The following is a 13,997-nucleotide window of genomic DNA, read 5'->3' on the forward strand; positions in this document are numbered from 1 at the left end:
CAATGAGGCTAACAATGCTCAGAGGCAGAGGGCAGCGGATGATAATCTCAGTGCTTGAGTTGAACCTGAATAAGCACAGCCAAAACCACAGATTGCTAGCTGGCAAGCCTGAATGGCAAATAAATAGCCTTGATCAAAAAATAGCTTGCATTCATCAAGAGAGTGGGGCTACATAATAACATTGTAGCATCTTTCTTTCCATTGAGGTTCAACTCAAACTCGGAAATGTGTCCGCCTTTAGAAAAAAGTCTTTCTTACTGTTCCTCCTTTTCAACTACAATATGAGTCATCTAATATGTATTATTACTGTAGCTGTAACGGTGGCATGATTTCATTTAGAAACATCTTGTTGGTGGTTATTTCAAATTGCAGCAATAAAGCAGTGAATCACACTAAGATACCTTTGTCTCATTAACGTTTGATTATTTGAAATTAGCCTTCAGCTCAAAGTAGCATTGTTTAGCCCATAGACTGTCATTTGAGTTATTACACATCAGTAACCATTGTATGAAGTGGTCACCAATACAACATGTTGCTCGTAAATTATGGTCCATATATAATAAAATAGAAGATAAAGCAGGATATGCATTCGGGCTTGAATGGAAGATGGAGACGGCCAAAATGCCAAACTTAAGGCTTTAAAACAGTATCCCACTTTTTTCATACAGTCAATGTTAGAGCTCAGATCTACTAGCTAGGGTAAATACACTTGAGCTGTAACATAACCTTATCTCATTCAATGAGAATACTAACGTTTTTTTTCTCCATACGTACAGTAACCTTCGTAAAAAAGAAAATGGGGGTTCAAATATTTTGGGGGTACAAAGACAAAACCACAAGAGAAATCTCTGATATCAGAGATTTATTTATATGTATTATCTCATTTTCTCCCCTTAACACAATTTAAGTCCAGGATGTTGTACCCATGTATCACAATACATATTTCAAAGGCACAATTCAGCTCACTGTACTGTAGGTACATTCACTGTCCATAGAATCTTATAGCATAATGTGATTATTTGGTCAATGTGCAGCCCCGCGTGCTGCACTCCTCAGCAGCTCTGATGGTGGCACCGCTTCATTGACGCCGCTCGTTTGAAAGCTGAATGAATGGTGCAGATTAAGGATCATCTTTTATGCCATACGGGGAAATTCATCATCTCCCCTTCCCACTCCCCGAGACACACGCATGTGTAATCCACCTCTGCTTTAGAAATGGAGATTAGAAAACAGTTCAGTTGTCCTCGTATATGGCTTATATGGGAATCCAATGATGCGTGTTTACATTTCGGTTAAGAGATTCAGTTTAAATCTTCAGGACGTTTTTATTGTGCCTTCATGTTTCATTTCTTGGATCTTCCATTCATTTTTGCCACTCCACACTTAACTCTGAGGCATCTATCCCTGTCTTTTTCTGAAAATCCCTCCCACTCCACCTTCAAAGGTGGAAGGAATGGCATTCGGCATTTTGAAATGCTTACTGTGATTTCAATCCAAGACATTGTAATTAACATCCTGGTTTTTGGCTGGCTTTGATACATTTTAAACGGAATAGGAAACGTGATTGGATATTTACTAGGAATGTTCCATCCCTGAAAAGACAACTCCTGGAAGTGCTTTGCTGTGCTCAGTTCTCCCAGTCAAACCACGGAAAACATATACTCCCAAAAAAATAACAGCATCAGGCCTGGGAGGCTTCTATTTTTTTCTGAGCGGTGCCCAGATGGAGAGAGAAGCTGACAGCGAGCGGTAGAAGGGCTGATGTATTGTTGTTTTTTCCGAAAGAAAGACTTCCAGACATTGTAAGGAAGATAGAGGTGCAGAGATGAGAGGTGGCGCCGTATTAGAACGTGTGCTGTTGGGACGAGACATCCCGCTGTATATCTGTCTCAGATTATGTTTAGATGATGGCTTCATCTTTACGGCCTGTTTTTCCGTCCCGGATATTTACAAGACGACATGACAACAGCAGGAGAGAAGGAGAGGGCTGAATGGAGCATTGTAGCTCTGGGCATATATCTGTGAATGTGTGTGTTCATGCTGCCCTCTCCATAAAGAATGAATGCAAAGAGAATGACTTATAGACTTAAACTAATGGCCCACATATTTCACCAGTCGGTCCCTTGTCTCTTCCTTTCATCTAAAAAGCCAGTACACAACAATGTCGTTGAACATCGTTTTTCCGGCTTCTCCCTCCTCCGCCGTCACAGCCAGCACTCTTCAGGGTGCCTTGCCACGCGCCAAACCTCTAATAGCTGTGTTTTGCTCAGTGATTTCCATTTAAGACTATTCTTTACTGAAGCACATGCCTCTTTGAAGTGCCTCCAGATGGAAAAAGGAAGAAAAAAAACGGTTTTGTGTGAAGGCGTTGGCTATCTATGCAGGATGCCTTCATTTACATGGTGCTTCCTCCAGGGACTCTGAGGCTAAACTAGAAACAGGATGCAGTTTCTTTTAAAATTATCTCCAGTGCATAATTCATTATATTGACATTATCTTCATTCATACACATTGTGATGTATGTGAATCATGGCGATGTCGATGAATTGGTGCATTTAACATGAATAAATATAGCCGTTCTCCATGGAGAATTTCTAGAAAGGAGGCAGGTTGTAACAGTGTTTTTACAATATCTGTTTGTGTGTGTTATCCTAGTTGTCAGTACACTAGCTCTCTGTACTTTCATCTCTTCCTAGTATGTGTGTGTGTGTGTACCCTGTATATGTATATGCCTATGTGTGGCTCTCTCCTGTGTCTATCCTAATCTGTCCCTCCCAAATGTGTGTGCACCACATACACACACGTACCTATATGTGTGTGTGTGTGTGTGTGTGTGTGTGTGTGTGTGTGTGTGTGTGTGTGTGTGTGTGTGTGTGTGTGTGTGTGTGTGTGTGTGTGTGTGAGAGAGAGAGCCTTGCTGGAAGGAAACAGCTGTCTCTCTGTATGTCAGGCCTATGATCTGAAGGGTTGAGGGACTAAAGGAGGAGGAGTAGAAGGAAAAGGATGAAGAGCACTGCAGTGCCCGGGGAGCTATGACAGCCATCACACTTAGAGACTGTGACACACATAACCTGAACCACACACAAAAACATGACACACACACACACACACACACACACACACACACATACACACACCTGGATCACGGGGTGTGAAGGTTGTTTAGGGAGCCCTTGGGTGTTTGTGGTGTGCTAGTTAAAACCCTTTTTTTTTTACTGCAGACACTATGGTTTGAAGGTAGAGGCTGTCAATTTGCTGATTGAAATCAGCTGGTGTCTTTATATTTCAAATTGTAGTTGTCAGTGTGGAAATGCCTCTGAAATATCCATCGTGGGTCACTTAAACTCACTGTTGTGTTCAGTGTTGAAGGATATATTACTCTAGGCATTTACAATAATGAAGAATAGCTTAATTTACCATTTAAATGAGCAACATAACTATTAAATGATATGTTTGCAGGAGTGTTGTGTCAGGAAGGAGCCCTTATTATGTCTGCAGAAGAAATTTTGGGGGTTTAAAAAAAAACTATAAAAAAAGTAGAGACTAAACTTTTTCCTTTTTCTTCCATCCTCTTTTTTTATACCATGGCTTTTGGGGTGGCCCTATTTTTTGTGGGTGGGTGTCTAACCGGGCACGTGCAAACATGAATCTGCCCGTCTACGTGCAAAAATAAAAGTTGATGCTCACTTCGATGCCAATCCTGTTCACTTTACCCAGCAATTGGGGAGCAAGACATGGGAACTTTACTTGCATGTGTGGAGCTGCATGTGTGTGTGTTCATGGACAAACTGAAACACTTTTCATTTACGACCACTTGCCAATTTGACTTGACCACACACAGATTGCAATACTCTTGGCCAATTCTGATTTCCATTTTTTATTTTTATATTGACCTGATGATTCAGATATTCATTCCAAGTACTGTAATGGACAGCAAGGCTCCAGACTCATTTTTCTTCACCACCTCTCCAGAAACGTCTCAAAAAATTATATAAAATGTCCTGAAGTCAGTGTGAACCACCAAAAATGCATCACTACTTATAACAAATGCATCAAACTGTGTCAACACAACAGTTAGGATTATAGGATTAATACACCATGTTTAAACAAATATACAGACAAAATATAAATGTATTCAGAAAAAGACGGTGGCACCATAAATTGCAATATTTTAGAGTATCAAAATCAAATATTTTGCTGAGAAGCCGAGCTCCAAGCTTTCCCGTATTTATTTTATACCTTTAGTTTCTTCTTTCCTGCTTTTGTCTTTCCTTTTTTTCCATCCTTCCCCCTGTCCTTCCATATTTCTGTCTTTGTCTTTCCGTCCTTTCCCAGTCGAAAAAAAAAAATGTCATCTCCGTGTCCAACCTACAGATCACGTACTCATACAAATCAACCTGTCAGTTTGCCATTCGTGTGGCAAAACCTCGTTGCAGACATACGATTACAGCGGCGGGTTACGGCGGCGACGTGAGTAAACGGTAAAACGTATCATCACACCCAAATGTGCAGGTACGCCTGCCTCATATGCTAGAAAAGGGCTTTTTTCTCAATTTATCAAATGTCATTGCTCAAAAGGTCAACCTTCACATGCGTCATGCTTGAGATAAAACAATGCACCGCCTCCTCTCAGCTCCAGTCTCCCTACAGTGTTTTTTTTCTTCTTCTTTTTGTTGACCCGTAGATGGGATTCACTATCTTACCCTCTCATGCATTAAAAGCTTACCTGCCTCCTCGCAGCTCAACCACCCCCTCTTGAGGTTTAAAAAATCTCTTTCAAGCTGCTTCTCTGTGTGTGTATGTGTGTGTGCGTGCGTGTGTGCGTGTGTCTGTGTGTGTGTGTCCCCACGTGTAACCTCCTAGTCTGGCGTCCTCACAGGGCAGCAAATACAAGTGTGTGTGTGTGTGTGTGTGTGTGTGTGTGTGTGTGTGTGTGTGTGTGTGTGTGTGTGTGTGTGCATGTACAGTACATTATGATCCTATATTTGTGTATATTATGGATCATATTATGTTGTGTGTGTAAGTGTTAAGTGTTGTGTGTGCGAGCGTGCACTCTCTTTGCCGTGCCCGTGGGTTTGACGGATGATGTGTGACAAGTGTGTGGAGTCAGCCCTTTGGTGGAAACCCGCTGGGGCTGGAAGATGCCCTTGTCCTTTTATATTTTACAGCATATCTTTTTACTCCTCCACTGTGGCCTACGACCATAGCTATAGGCTTAAGGTGATCGATTGCCAGTTTGACTTTGAAACCAGATAAAACTCTCTTTTAATGCTATGCCCAAGTGTGTCACATGGATACTTTGGCTGTTTAACATCACTTTGGATAAGATGTTCACTCTTATTGTAAAGTCGAAGTAGACAACATTCTGATGCTTTGTTTTTCAGAATTCAGCTCAGATGAAACTGAAATCCTGGAGAAAAATACTTGAAAAGTGAACAGGTTGGACCATGAAAAAAGATGACAAGAGAAAGAAAATAAAGCCTGCTATTTATTCAGTTGTGTGGAAGGAATTCACAGTGAAATGCTTCATGCATAATGCTGAGCTGTCACAACCTTTGGATCCTTCATAATGGATGACCCCACTGTGTAGCCACTGGGATGCAACACTGACGGAAACATGGATTTGGGATGTGAGCATCCAGAAGTGCTCAACCAAAGAAGCACTTTGTACATCTTAAGAATTTTGTTGAATATGACATTTAAAGCCTAACAAGGAGAACAAGTTAGTGGCTGCAATTACTGTACGCACAGAGTTAAAGGAGCACTGCACCAATGTAGTACTAATTAGTAACAGAACGCCTACCAAACAAACAGGGACACATTATGTGTATTAACCAGGCAGAGTACATCTAATTAAAGCTATTTCGTTGCATTATGGGAAATGTAGGACATGGCGTTTTTTGGAGCTTGGACCTGTACTTGTATAGCGCTTTTCTAGTCTTCCGACCAAGGACATATCGACATGGGCTATAGGAGGGATCGAACCACTGATTTTCTAATTGAAGGACCACTCACCACTGAGTCACAGTCACCCAAGGGACTAATACTAAGGGTCTCTTCTGCTTCAATTTTGACCATTCTTTTTTAAATCTGTCTCTTGAAGCCTCCCAGCTTTGTGGAAAAGTAACACTGGATTGTTGGAGTAACAACATTTTGATCCCCACAAAAGCAGTGTATCAGCTAGCTGCACTTATCAGACTCTTGCAACAGGTATACTATCTTGGTCGATGGGACAAGACATCTACTGTTAAGCTTCTCTGTGAAGGAGTATAGCTCTTGGTTATAACTCATCGCTGTAGGCAGGAAAGTGACCACCACCAGAACTTCATCTGGACAGAAGGAATCTGAATGTTTTTTGATTTATTTGCATCTTGAGGCAAGACACCGTTATCCTGATTTGATGTTAATAACAGGGTAAAAGGAAGTGCCCTCTTCCTTATTGTCCCTGCTACTACTCTCCCTCTTCGCTGGTGTTGCAGAGGTCAGCTATGCACTGTATGCACAGGTCGATTTTCCAGATGCTGCGCTCTCATTCACCTTTATATTCTCACACTGCAGTGCAATTGCCGATAGACCTCTGCTGTCCCACTGACTGCTGGGGCCCCTCGGAGCGAGGAGCAGAGCCAAGAAACTGTCTGGCCACCCAGTGTAAACTATGTGTTTACAGCGAGGCCAGGGTCAGACTGGGCATGCTCGGCCCAGTACGTCTCACCTGCTGCCGATGATAAAAGATCTGATGTCGCTGTCAACAGCTGTATAGTGGCGCCACCAAACCGCACTTGAAAAACACACTATTTCTTCTGCCCTTACATAACAGCATTTGGCAGGTCTACTATGCCGTACTGAGGAGGGAAATTAATGTATGCTTCTTCTGGCAGCCTGGTGCAAGATATCTACTTGTAAATATTTTAAAGGTTAAGCTCAACCAGGCAGTCCAAAGTGAATGAGACGAGTAGCTCTTGAGTAACCAACATCTCTGCCCGCCTCTCTGTTTTCTCTGAGCTCAGTGCATACTGTGTATTCAAACATTTATAGACTTTATAATGTGGTCATGCATTTATGTATGTTTCCCCTGCCTTATGTCGGCAGCACAGCTTTCTTGAAACAACATTCCCCTAATGGTTTGCTTGATCAGAACACGCTCAGATTTGGCTGAACATAGGTGCTGCTGTTAGAGGATTCAGAGATACTGTTATGTAACAGCTGCATATTTGTCAGTTCAAGGAACACCAATAAATATATGTTGTAGTTTGTCTCTTGTTATCCTCCCCATGTAACTTCAGCGCCTTTGCTGCACTTTATCTCTTCTCTGCTTCTTCCTTTTTTTTTTCTTTTTTTTTTTCCTGGTCAGTGGGGGGCATCATGCCATGCTCTAAATAACTTTATCGACATTTGAATTGGATGAGGATCACGGTAATTATCCAGCCTTCCTGCTTCCTGGCTGACATTCAGTGAGAGGAGAACACCGGTGCAGCCGGGGCACAAATACAAACACATGCTCGTACTCACTGATTTACAGAAAAACAGGGTTACATAGCATGTACGCCTCATCGAGTTGTGTTTTGGTGTGTATTGCAGCTTAATGACAGAAGCATGAATACAGCAGCTTATTGTGGTGCCCTCCCCTATGGAGATAGCAATGTACTAGGACTATGTGAAGTATGCTTGTGGATTTCTTTAAGGCTGACTGACCATGAATCATTGCACTAGAATGTTTGCTCATGCTTATCCCCCAAGAAATCTCCATGACGACGCTCCCGTACGGTCAGCTCGGTCATGAAATACTGGCGAGTTAGAGCTCCACTATTAAATATTTTGTCTTTGGTACTTAAAGCTCAGTATGATTGGTAATCTAGAAACTAGCATGAGCACGCTGCTAAAAATGAGCCAACTGAAAAACACAGCCCAGTGTGGCCAAAGCAGCATGAGCTCCAAACGTCGCTAAATGGAGTACGACCCTTCAGGCTTCCCCACAAAGCCACTCCCCTCAAATTATCATTTTGAACGTGAACATATGAACCTAAACACTGGATTGCTGTCTATCATTTTGTGTTCACATTTAGTATCTACAGTTATGTTAAGTGTATGATCTGACAGCAGATATGACCACTAGAAGGCGCTGTTCATGCGGCTGGAGGTTATACGGTTAGAGTGAGGAGAGAGGGAGAGGGAGGTAGAGAGAGAGAGAGAGAGAGAGAGAGAGAGAGAGAGAGAGAGAGAAACTAAACTAAAACTAAACTATTTAACAGGTTCCTTGGACAGCCATTCAGAGCATTTGAGTCATTGATTGCTGTCAGGATGAAATAATAATTTCAACAAATAATATAAAAAATGTTTTTGAAGAAGATAACCCTTAACCTTTAAATATAACTTTTTATCTTGACAAGATGAATAGATTATCTTTAATTTACAATACACGATCATGTCAGGCAGTGGTGGAAATTAACTTTGTTGTTCAAATGCCAAAGAACATATACATGTACTTACCTTATTTCTATATTATTTTATTTCTGCTACAATGTCATATTATAAAATATGTGTTATATCAACCTGTGAGGAAGCCTGGACAGAGCCAGCTAATTCCCCGTTTCCAGCCTTCATTCTAAGCTAACCAGCTGCTGGCAGTTGCTTCACATTTAAGGGGAGACACCCCAGGCAAAAACATTGTCTTTTTATCTATTAATTTTGAGATTTTGGGATATTTTGCTTGCATAATATGTCTTTTTGTCAAACTAGTGGAAAGAGAACATCTCAAATACACAATAAGTTTTATTTTTTTTACTACTTTTCTCTATTTGCATCTGTAGATTTCTCCTAAATTCACCCAAAGTTATCATTAGACAATGCCTCATTTGCATATTTAAACCTACAATTTCAGAAAAGGTGTTTGTTCATAAAGCGTTCATATATTTGTAGAACATTATATTCCAAGAAAACATGAAAAAATTAAAACAAGTATGGGTTTTGACAGTATTTTATGGAGTAATAGAAAGAGATATCCCAAATTCCCTCCGTAAAAAACTTTAACTCTAATTATGCAGCTAAATGAAACAAGACTAATTGTCTTACATCTGGTGGGAAGTAACTTCAGGACATGACTATGCACAACTGTCCCCGTCAATGAAACAGTTGCAGTCACTTTGTATGCTGGACTGAATGATGTGGTCCTGTTGAGCTTTACTAGTGTAATAGACACTTCTCTCAGCTTTCAAAGTCAGTATCATTTTTCCTTGATTTGGAGCGAGAGCTGTGTCCCTGAAGCAAGGAAAAGAGAGTGATACAATCAAGAGACGGCGCTCGACCTTTACTGGCAATTGACGTGTGGAAGTGAGGAATGAGCAGGAGAGAGGAGTGAGGAAACTGAGTGAGGAAACTGTGTGAAATATAGATAGGGGGAATGGGTTTAATTGTGATGCTGATCATAGCAGTCTTCTGTCAAAATGGTAGCTAAACACTTCTCTGAAGCTCACCACACAACATGTATCATAACACGGGATGGTTTTTTGTTTGCTTTGCATGCGTCTGCCTGTCAAATGCTCACATGGTGATCGAGGATGGAGAAAGACGATATAAATTGTTTTTGTTTTTTTGTGGATGAGTTTGTTTCTGGGCTCTATGTTGGGTTAGTTAATGACTGGTGCATATGTCAGCCACGCAGCTGTGGAGTTACAATCAGCCAGCCAGCTGAGAAAGAGAGCAATGGATGGAACGGAGAGTGAGAGAAAGAAAGAAAGAGAGAGAGAGATAGAGAGAGAGAGAGAGAGAGAGAAAGAGAGACAGAGAGAGAGAGAGAGAGAGAGAAAGTATGAAGAAGCAACTAGAGAAAACAATTCTGCGTGAGGGAGCGCAGAGAAGCAGAGGAGGTGAGATAGAGGATTTTGAGCAAAATAAACCGAGAGAGGCATCCGGAGGGAATAGAGAGAGAAGGAGAGAAAGAGAAGTTGCCAAGATAGTTTCCATTCTTCTCATCCTCCCTCAACTAGCTAAAGCAGAAATGGCAGAGCCTGCAGTCCAAATCATTACACTCAGCTGCCTTCCTGGAAAGTATTTACTGTTGTCAATAAAAAAAAGAAGGGAAAAAAAGCAAAGAGAAGGCATTGTGTATGAAAGGAAAAATAACTGAAATATGCAGCTTCTCTGAAGAAAGTTAGCAATTTGTTGATGGACTGCATTGCTGTCTATATTTTTCAAATATATTAACATATTTTCTATACTCTGCACCTTCGCAGGGACTCTTTTCACCTCTTCCTTTGACTTTGCCTTTTCACCCCAGCCGTCCTGTCTGTCCTGCCCCATCCTGGCCATCCTCCATCAGCTCTGGGATTTAAGCCTTTAAGAGCCTCTTTTCCCTCCAGTAAGAGCTTTAAGGCAGAATGTGTGCGGAAAGCAGTTTTTTGGGCAAGGATCAGAGCTGGGCAGAAATAGGTACAGATCGAGAACAGGAGTGGGCGCTTCAGGAGGAAGTCTCTGACCTTCGATTGTCCCCTCTTGTAGTTGCCCCACAAAACACATACCGTAACTGCGACAAGAGCTTTTTTGTGAGGCAAGGACACGTATTTATTGTGTCTTGGTTGTCTAGGTGTAAAGCCAAGGTGTTTTATCACTGACTCCTTTGCAGTGAGACATGAAGATGTGTTGCAGACATGGATTCATTTGTATCCAACGCACCAATATCAGTGAGCAGTATACCCAGCAAAGACTGTTAGTATGTTGTCTTTCTGCTGCAATGTTGTGTGACACAAATATATTATGTTAGACCAGGTTACGATGAATCAATTTGTGATAAACGGATTCATTATTTAAGTAATACCTCGTCTTTGCATGACAGTATCCCCGGTGTGTGAAGGAGAGATACGGCAAGTCCTTCCTTCCTGCTGCTGTCAGGCTGCACAACCAACTGAGCTCGCAGTAGACCACAAAAACTATTAATATACTTTAATCACTTTGTTTTCTTTAATTACTTCAACTGGTGCAATATACATACATTTTAAATACATGTTATTCTGTCTGTATATATAATATTGCTATGGTGGATTCTTTACTGTTTTTATTACTGTTCTACTGTTTATTTATATTACTTGTTTTTTATTTTATTTTACTATGTGTCTTTACCTGTCTGCTGCTGTAATCCTGCAATTTCCGCACTGTGGGACTAATAAAGGAATATCTTATCTTATACCTAACCTGTATGATTTTTGTCCATTGTGCCTGTGCAGGCAAACCCGGGAGCAGGAGACCCCACCAGACTTCTTCTATTTCTCTGACTTTGAAAGACACAACGCTGAGATAGCCGCCTTTCATCTAGACAAGTAAGTCAACATTATGTCTCAGAGGTGTGAGGTACGTGTTACTTGGGAAATCATGTTGTCTCGACGTATAGGCCTCTGCTGGACTCACATTGGGCTGTTGGATCAAAATCAAAGCAGTAGAACCAGAGATATCTATCATCTTTTTAATTCCATGCATTCTTCTTCCTTGTCAAAGCTGGGTGGCTACATTACCCTCAGGTGGATGTCCGGTTCGAAAACATCCCAGATGCTACAAACATTTTCAACTAAATAAGGAAAAAAATCCAATGTTCTTGAATCTGCTCTAACTCCTTCAAGCCCAAGTGCTTCTTTCCATCCTCGAGGGCCAACGTCCTGCAGGTTTGTGTTCCTCCCTGATTGCTAATTTGATTCTCTTCGTGTCAGCTCATTAACCGCCCAGGAGGGACAAAAACCTGCAGAACGCCAAGCCAGACTGGGTACCTTTTGTTCGTGAGTGAAGCTTTAAGATATGTGTTTACCAGGTCCAAGTATGGCGACACAGGTCAATGTGTGTGAATGCACTCTGGACTGCTGGCATTTCTGTGCATGAACACCCTACGAGTACTCCACAGTTTACTCTGTGCTTATTTGTTCATTTGCTTTTCTTTTTCACTGCTTCTATCCCTCAGAAACCCCTTCTTTCTCTAACACAGCGAGGGGTGTGAGCCGAGGCCCGCACAGTTGAGGTTGAGAGCTTCAAGAGGCCATGAGTCATAGTGAATGAATGCTGCCCTCCCACAGCTAGCATCTGACTGAACAATGACTGCAGCCTCCTTGCCTAGCTAACCACCACACACTCTGACTTCACTGCCTTTACAAGGCTAACACTTTATGGCTGGCCTGCCCGTCTGCCTGCCCCAGAGACTTTAATGAAAAGAGAAAACCTCACGAGGCTCTCTGATCAGCCGGCGAAAGCGTCAAGTTCAAGCGTCGCTAATAAAGTCAAACTGACGTCACTGTGGCTGCACGCACGTTATTACAAGCAGAGGGCTTGTGTTGTGGTGTAAATGCTGGTGATAGAAGATGATTCTGAGGTCACTCACATACATGTCCATACACACACAGACAGACACACACACACACACACACACACAAACACACACACCCCCAGACACACACACACTCACACCCCCACACACACACTAGGGCCACAGAATCTTCTTTTCCTTCAGGCACAGTGACACAGCTCAGCAGCAATTGCATTAGCAGCAGCTTTCTACACCAGTCTTCTACACATCTGGTACTCCTCTACACACACACACACACACACACACACACACACACACACACACACACACACACACACATACAAATACGCTCACACACTCCCGGCATATGTGTGGGTTAAGGGTAAAAGGAGGAAACCAAAGCATGAAAGGCCCTGTGCCCATTCTAAATATAAGCCAGGCAGAGTTTGCCAAAAGCAGCACTTTATTTTTTTTCTTATTTTGTCTGTTCTAAATTAGAGCCTGGCTACAGAACTGCTGCCGCTGCTGCTGCTGGTGGTGCAGAGGCTTAGGCTACACTGCCTCCCAGGGGGCCCGCAGACACACACAGGCTCTTGTAGGAGCAGTATTCATACCAGCGTGGGCACACACACACACACACACACACACACACACACACACACACACACACACACACACACACACACATAGAGCCACTGTCTTTTCTTATATAGGCTGCTGTAAGCATCATTAATTATGTGATTGGATTTAAATGGGAAGTGCACTTGGTGTTGCTGCATTAGGTGGGGAAAAGAGAGCGAGCATATATAAAGACATACAAGGACTTATATGACCTTAAAAAATTAAACCATATAGCTCCGAATACCCACTGGCGTCTCGTACATTTTTCCGCTGAATGATGATTGACACTGTTCGCGCACAGCTCTTAGCTGGCCTTTCTGTCCCACCCTGAGTATAACACAAGTTCAAAATGGCAACCGTGGGAATAAGGTTTATCAAAGGGACAAGGATGGAAGAAAAGAGTGATGAGGTGCACTGAAGCCAGCCCTCGCTGTTCCCTTCAGCGTGGCAGCAGGCCTGGGCCCAGCGGGCCAGACTGTGCTTTGCGGCGCTTCATCCTGTGTCGGGGGGAAAGAGACATGAGTGTGTGCGCCCGTCTCACTCAACCCGCCACCACGCTACTTGATGGCATCATTTTTATGACGAGCTCTCGGTTAACAGCTCTCTTTTTCCGGCAGCTTCTCCCATGTCTCTCTATCTCTCTCCTTCTATTCCCCTGGCTCCATTTTTAATCTTACTCTCTCTTTCTGTGTCTCTCTCCCCTCAGGCCTTGGCCATTAGGTGTTGTCAGGGATATCAATTTTTAAAGAGCCCGTGCTGATGTTGTAGCTGGCTGGTATTGGCCACACATGCATAAAATAGGCATGTGGCACGCACATGAGTAGACGGTCACGCAATCTTTCAGTAAAACCGTTATTTGGAAATATATAATATATAAAGCTTTGTGCAAGTTGAAAAATGTGTTTGATGTAAAATGATATCCACATAAAAAACACAAACGTTTACCATCAGGTGGCGTAACTGTCAGGTCAAGACTTGTGTCACAGTGCCCCCTGCTGGCAGTGACAGGAAATTACATGAATATAATTAGGCCACATTACCATGTTTGCTTGCCACAGTGACTTGATGGATAAGCCGCCGGCCTCTTAAGCCAGGGATT

At 42.4% G+C, this 13,997-nt stretch overlaps 1 protein-coding gene across 1 annotated transcript in view; it reads left to right on the plus strand.

The window, feature by feature from the left end:
• fam20cb (FAM20C golgi associated secretory pathway kinase b) overlaps positions 1–13,997 on the plus strand; it is a gene marked incomplete at its 5' end in the record, with an annotated part of 44,879 nt that overhangs the window by 26,780 nt on the left and 4,102 nt on the right. Inside the window, one exon of the mRNA XM_079236030.1 lies at positions 11,217–11,309. Within this exon, the coding sequence (XP_079092156.1) occupies positions 11,217–11,309 (93 nt within the window). The remainder of the gene's footprint in view (positions 1–11,216; positions 11,310–13,997) is intronic.

The sequence above is a fragment of the Taurulus bubalis genome, assembly GCF_910589615.1.
Source record: "Taurulus bubalis genome assembly, chromosome: 2".
Lineage (NCBI taxonomy): Eukaryota > Metazoa > Chordata > Actinopteri > Perciformes > Cottidae > Taurulus > Taurulus bubalis.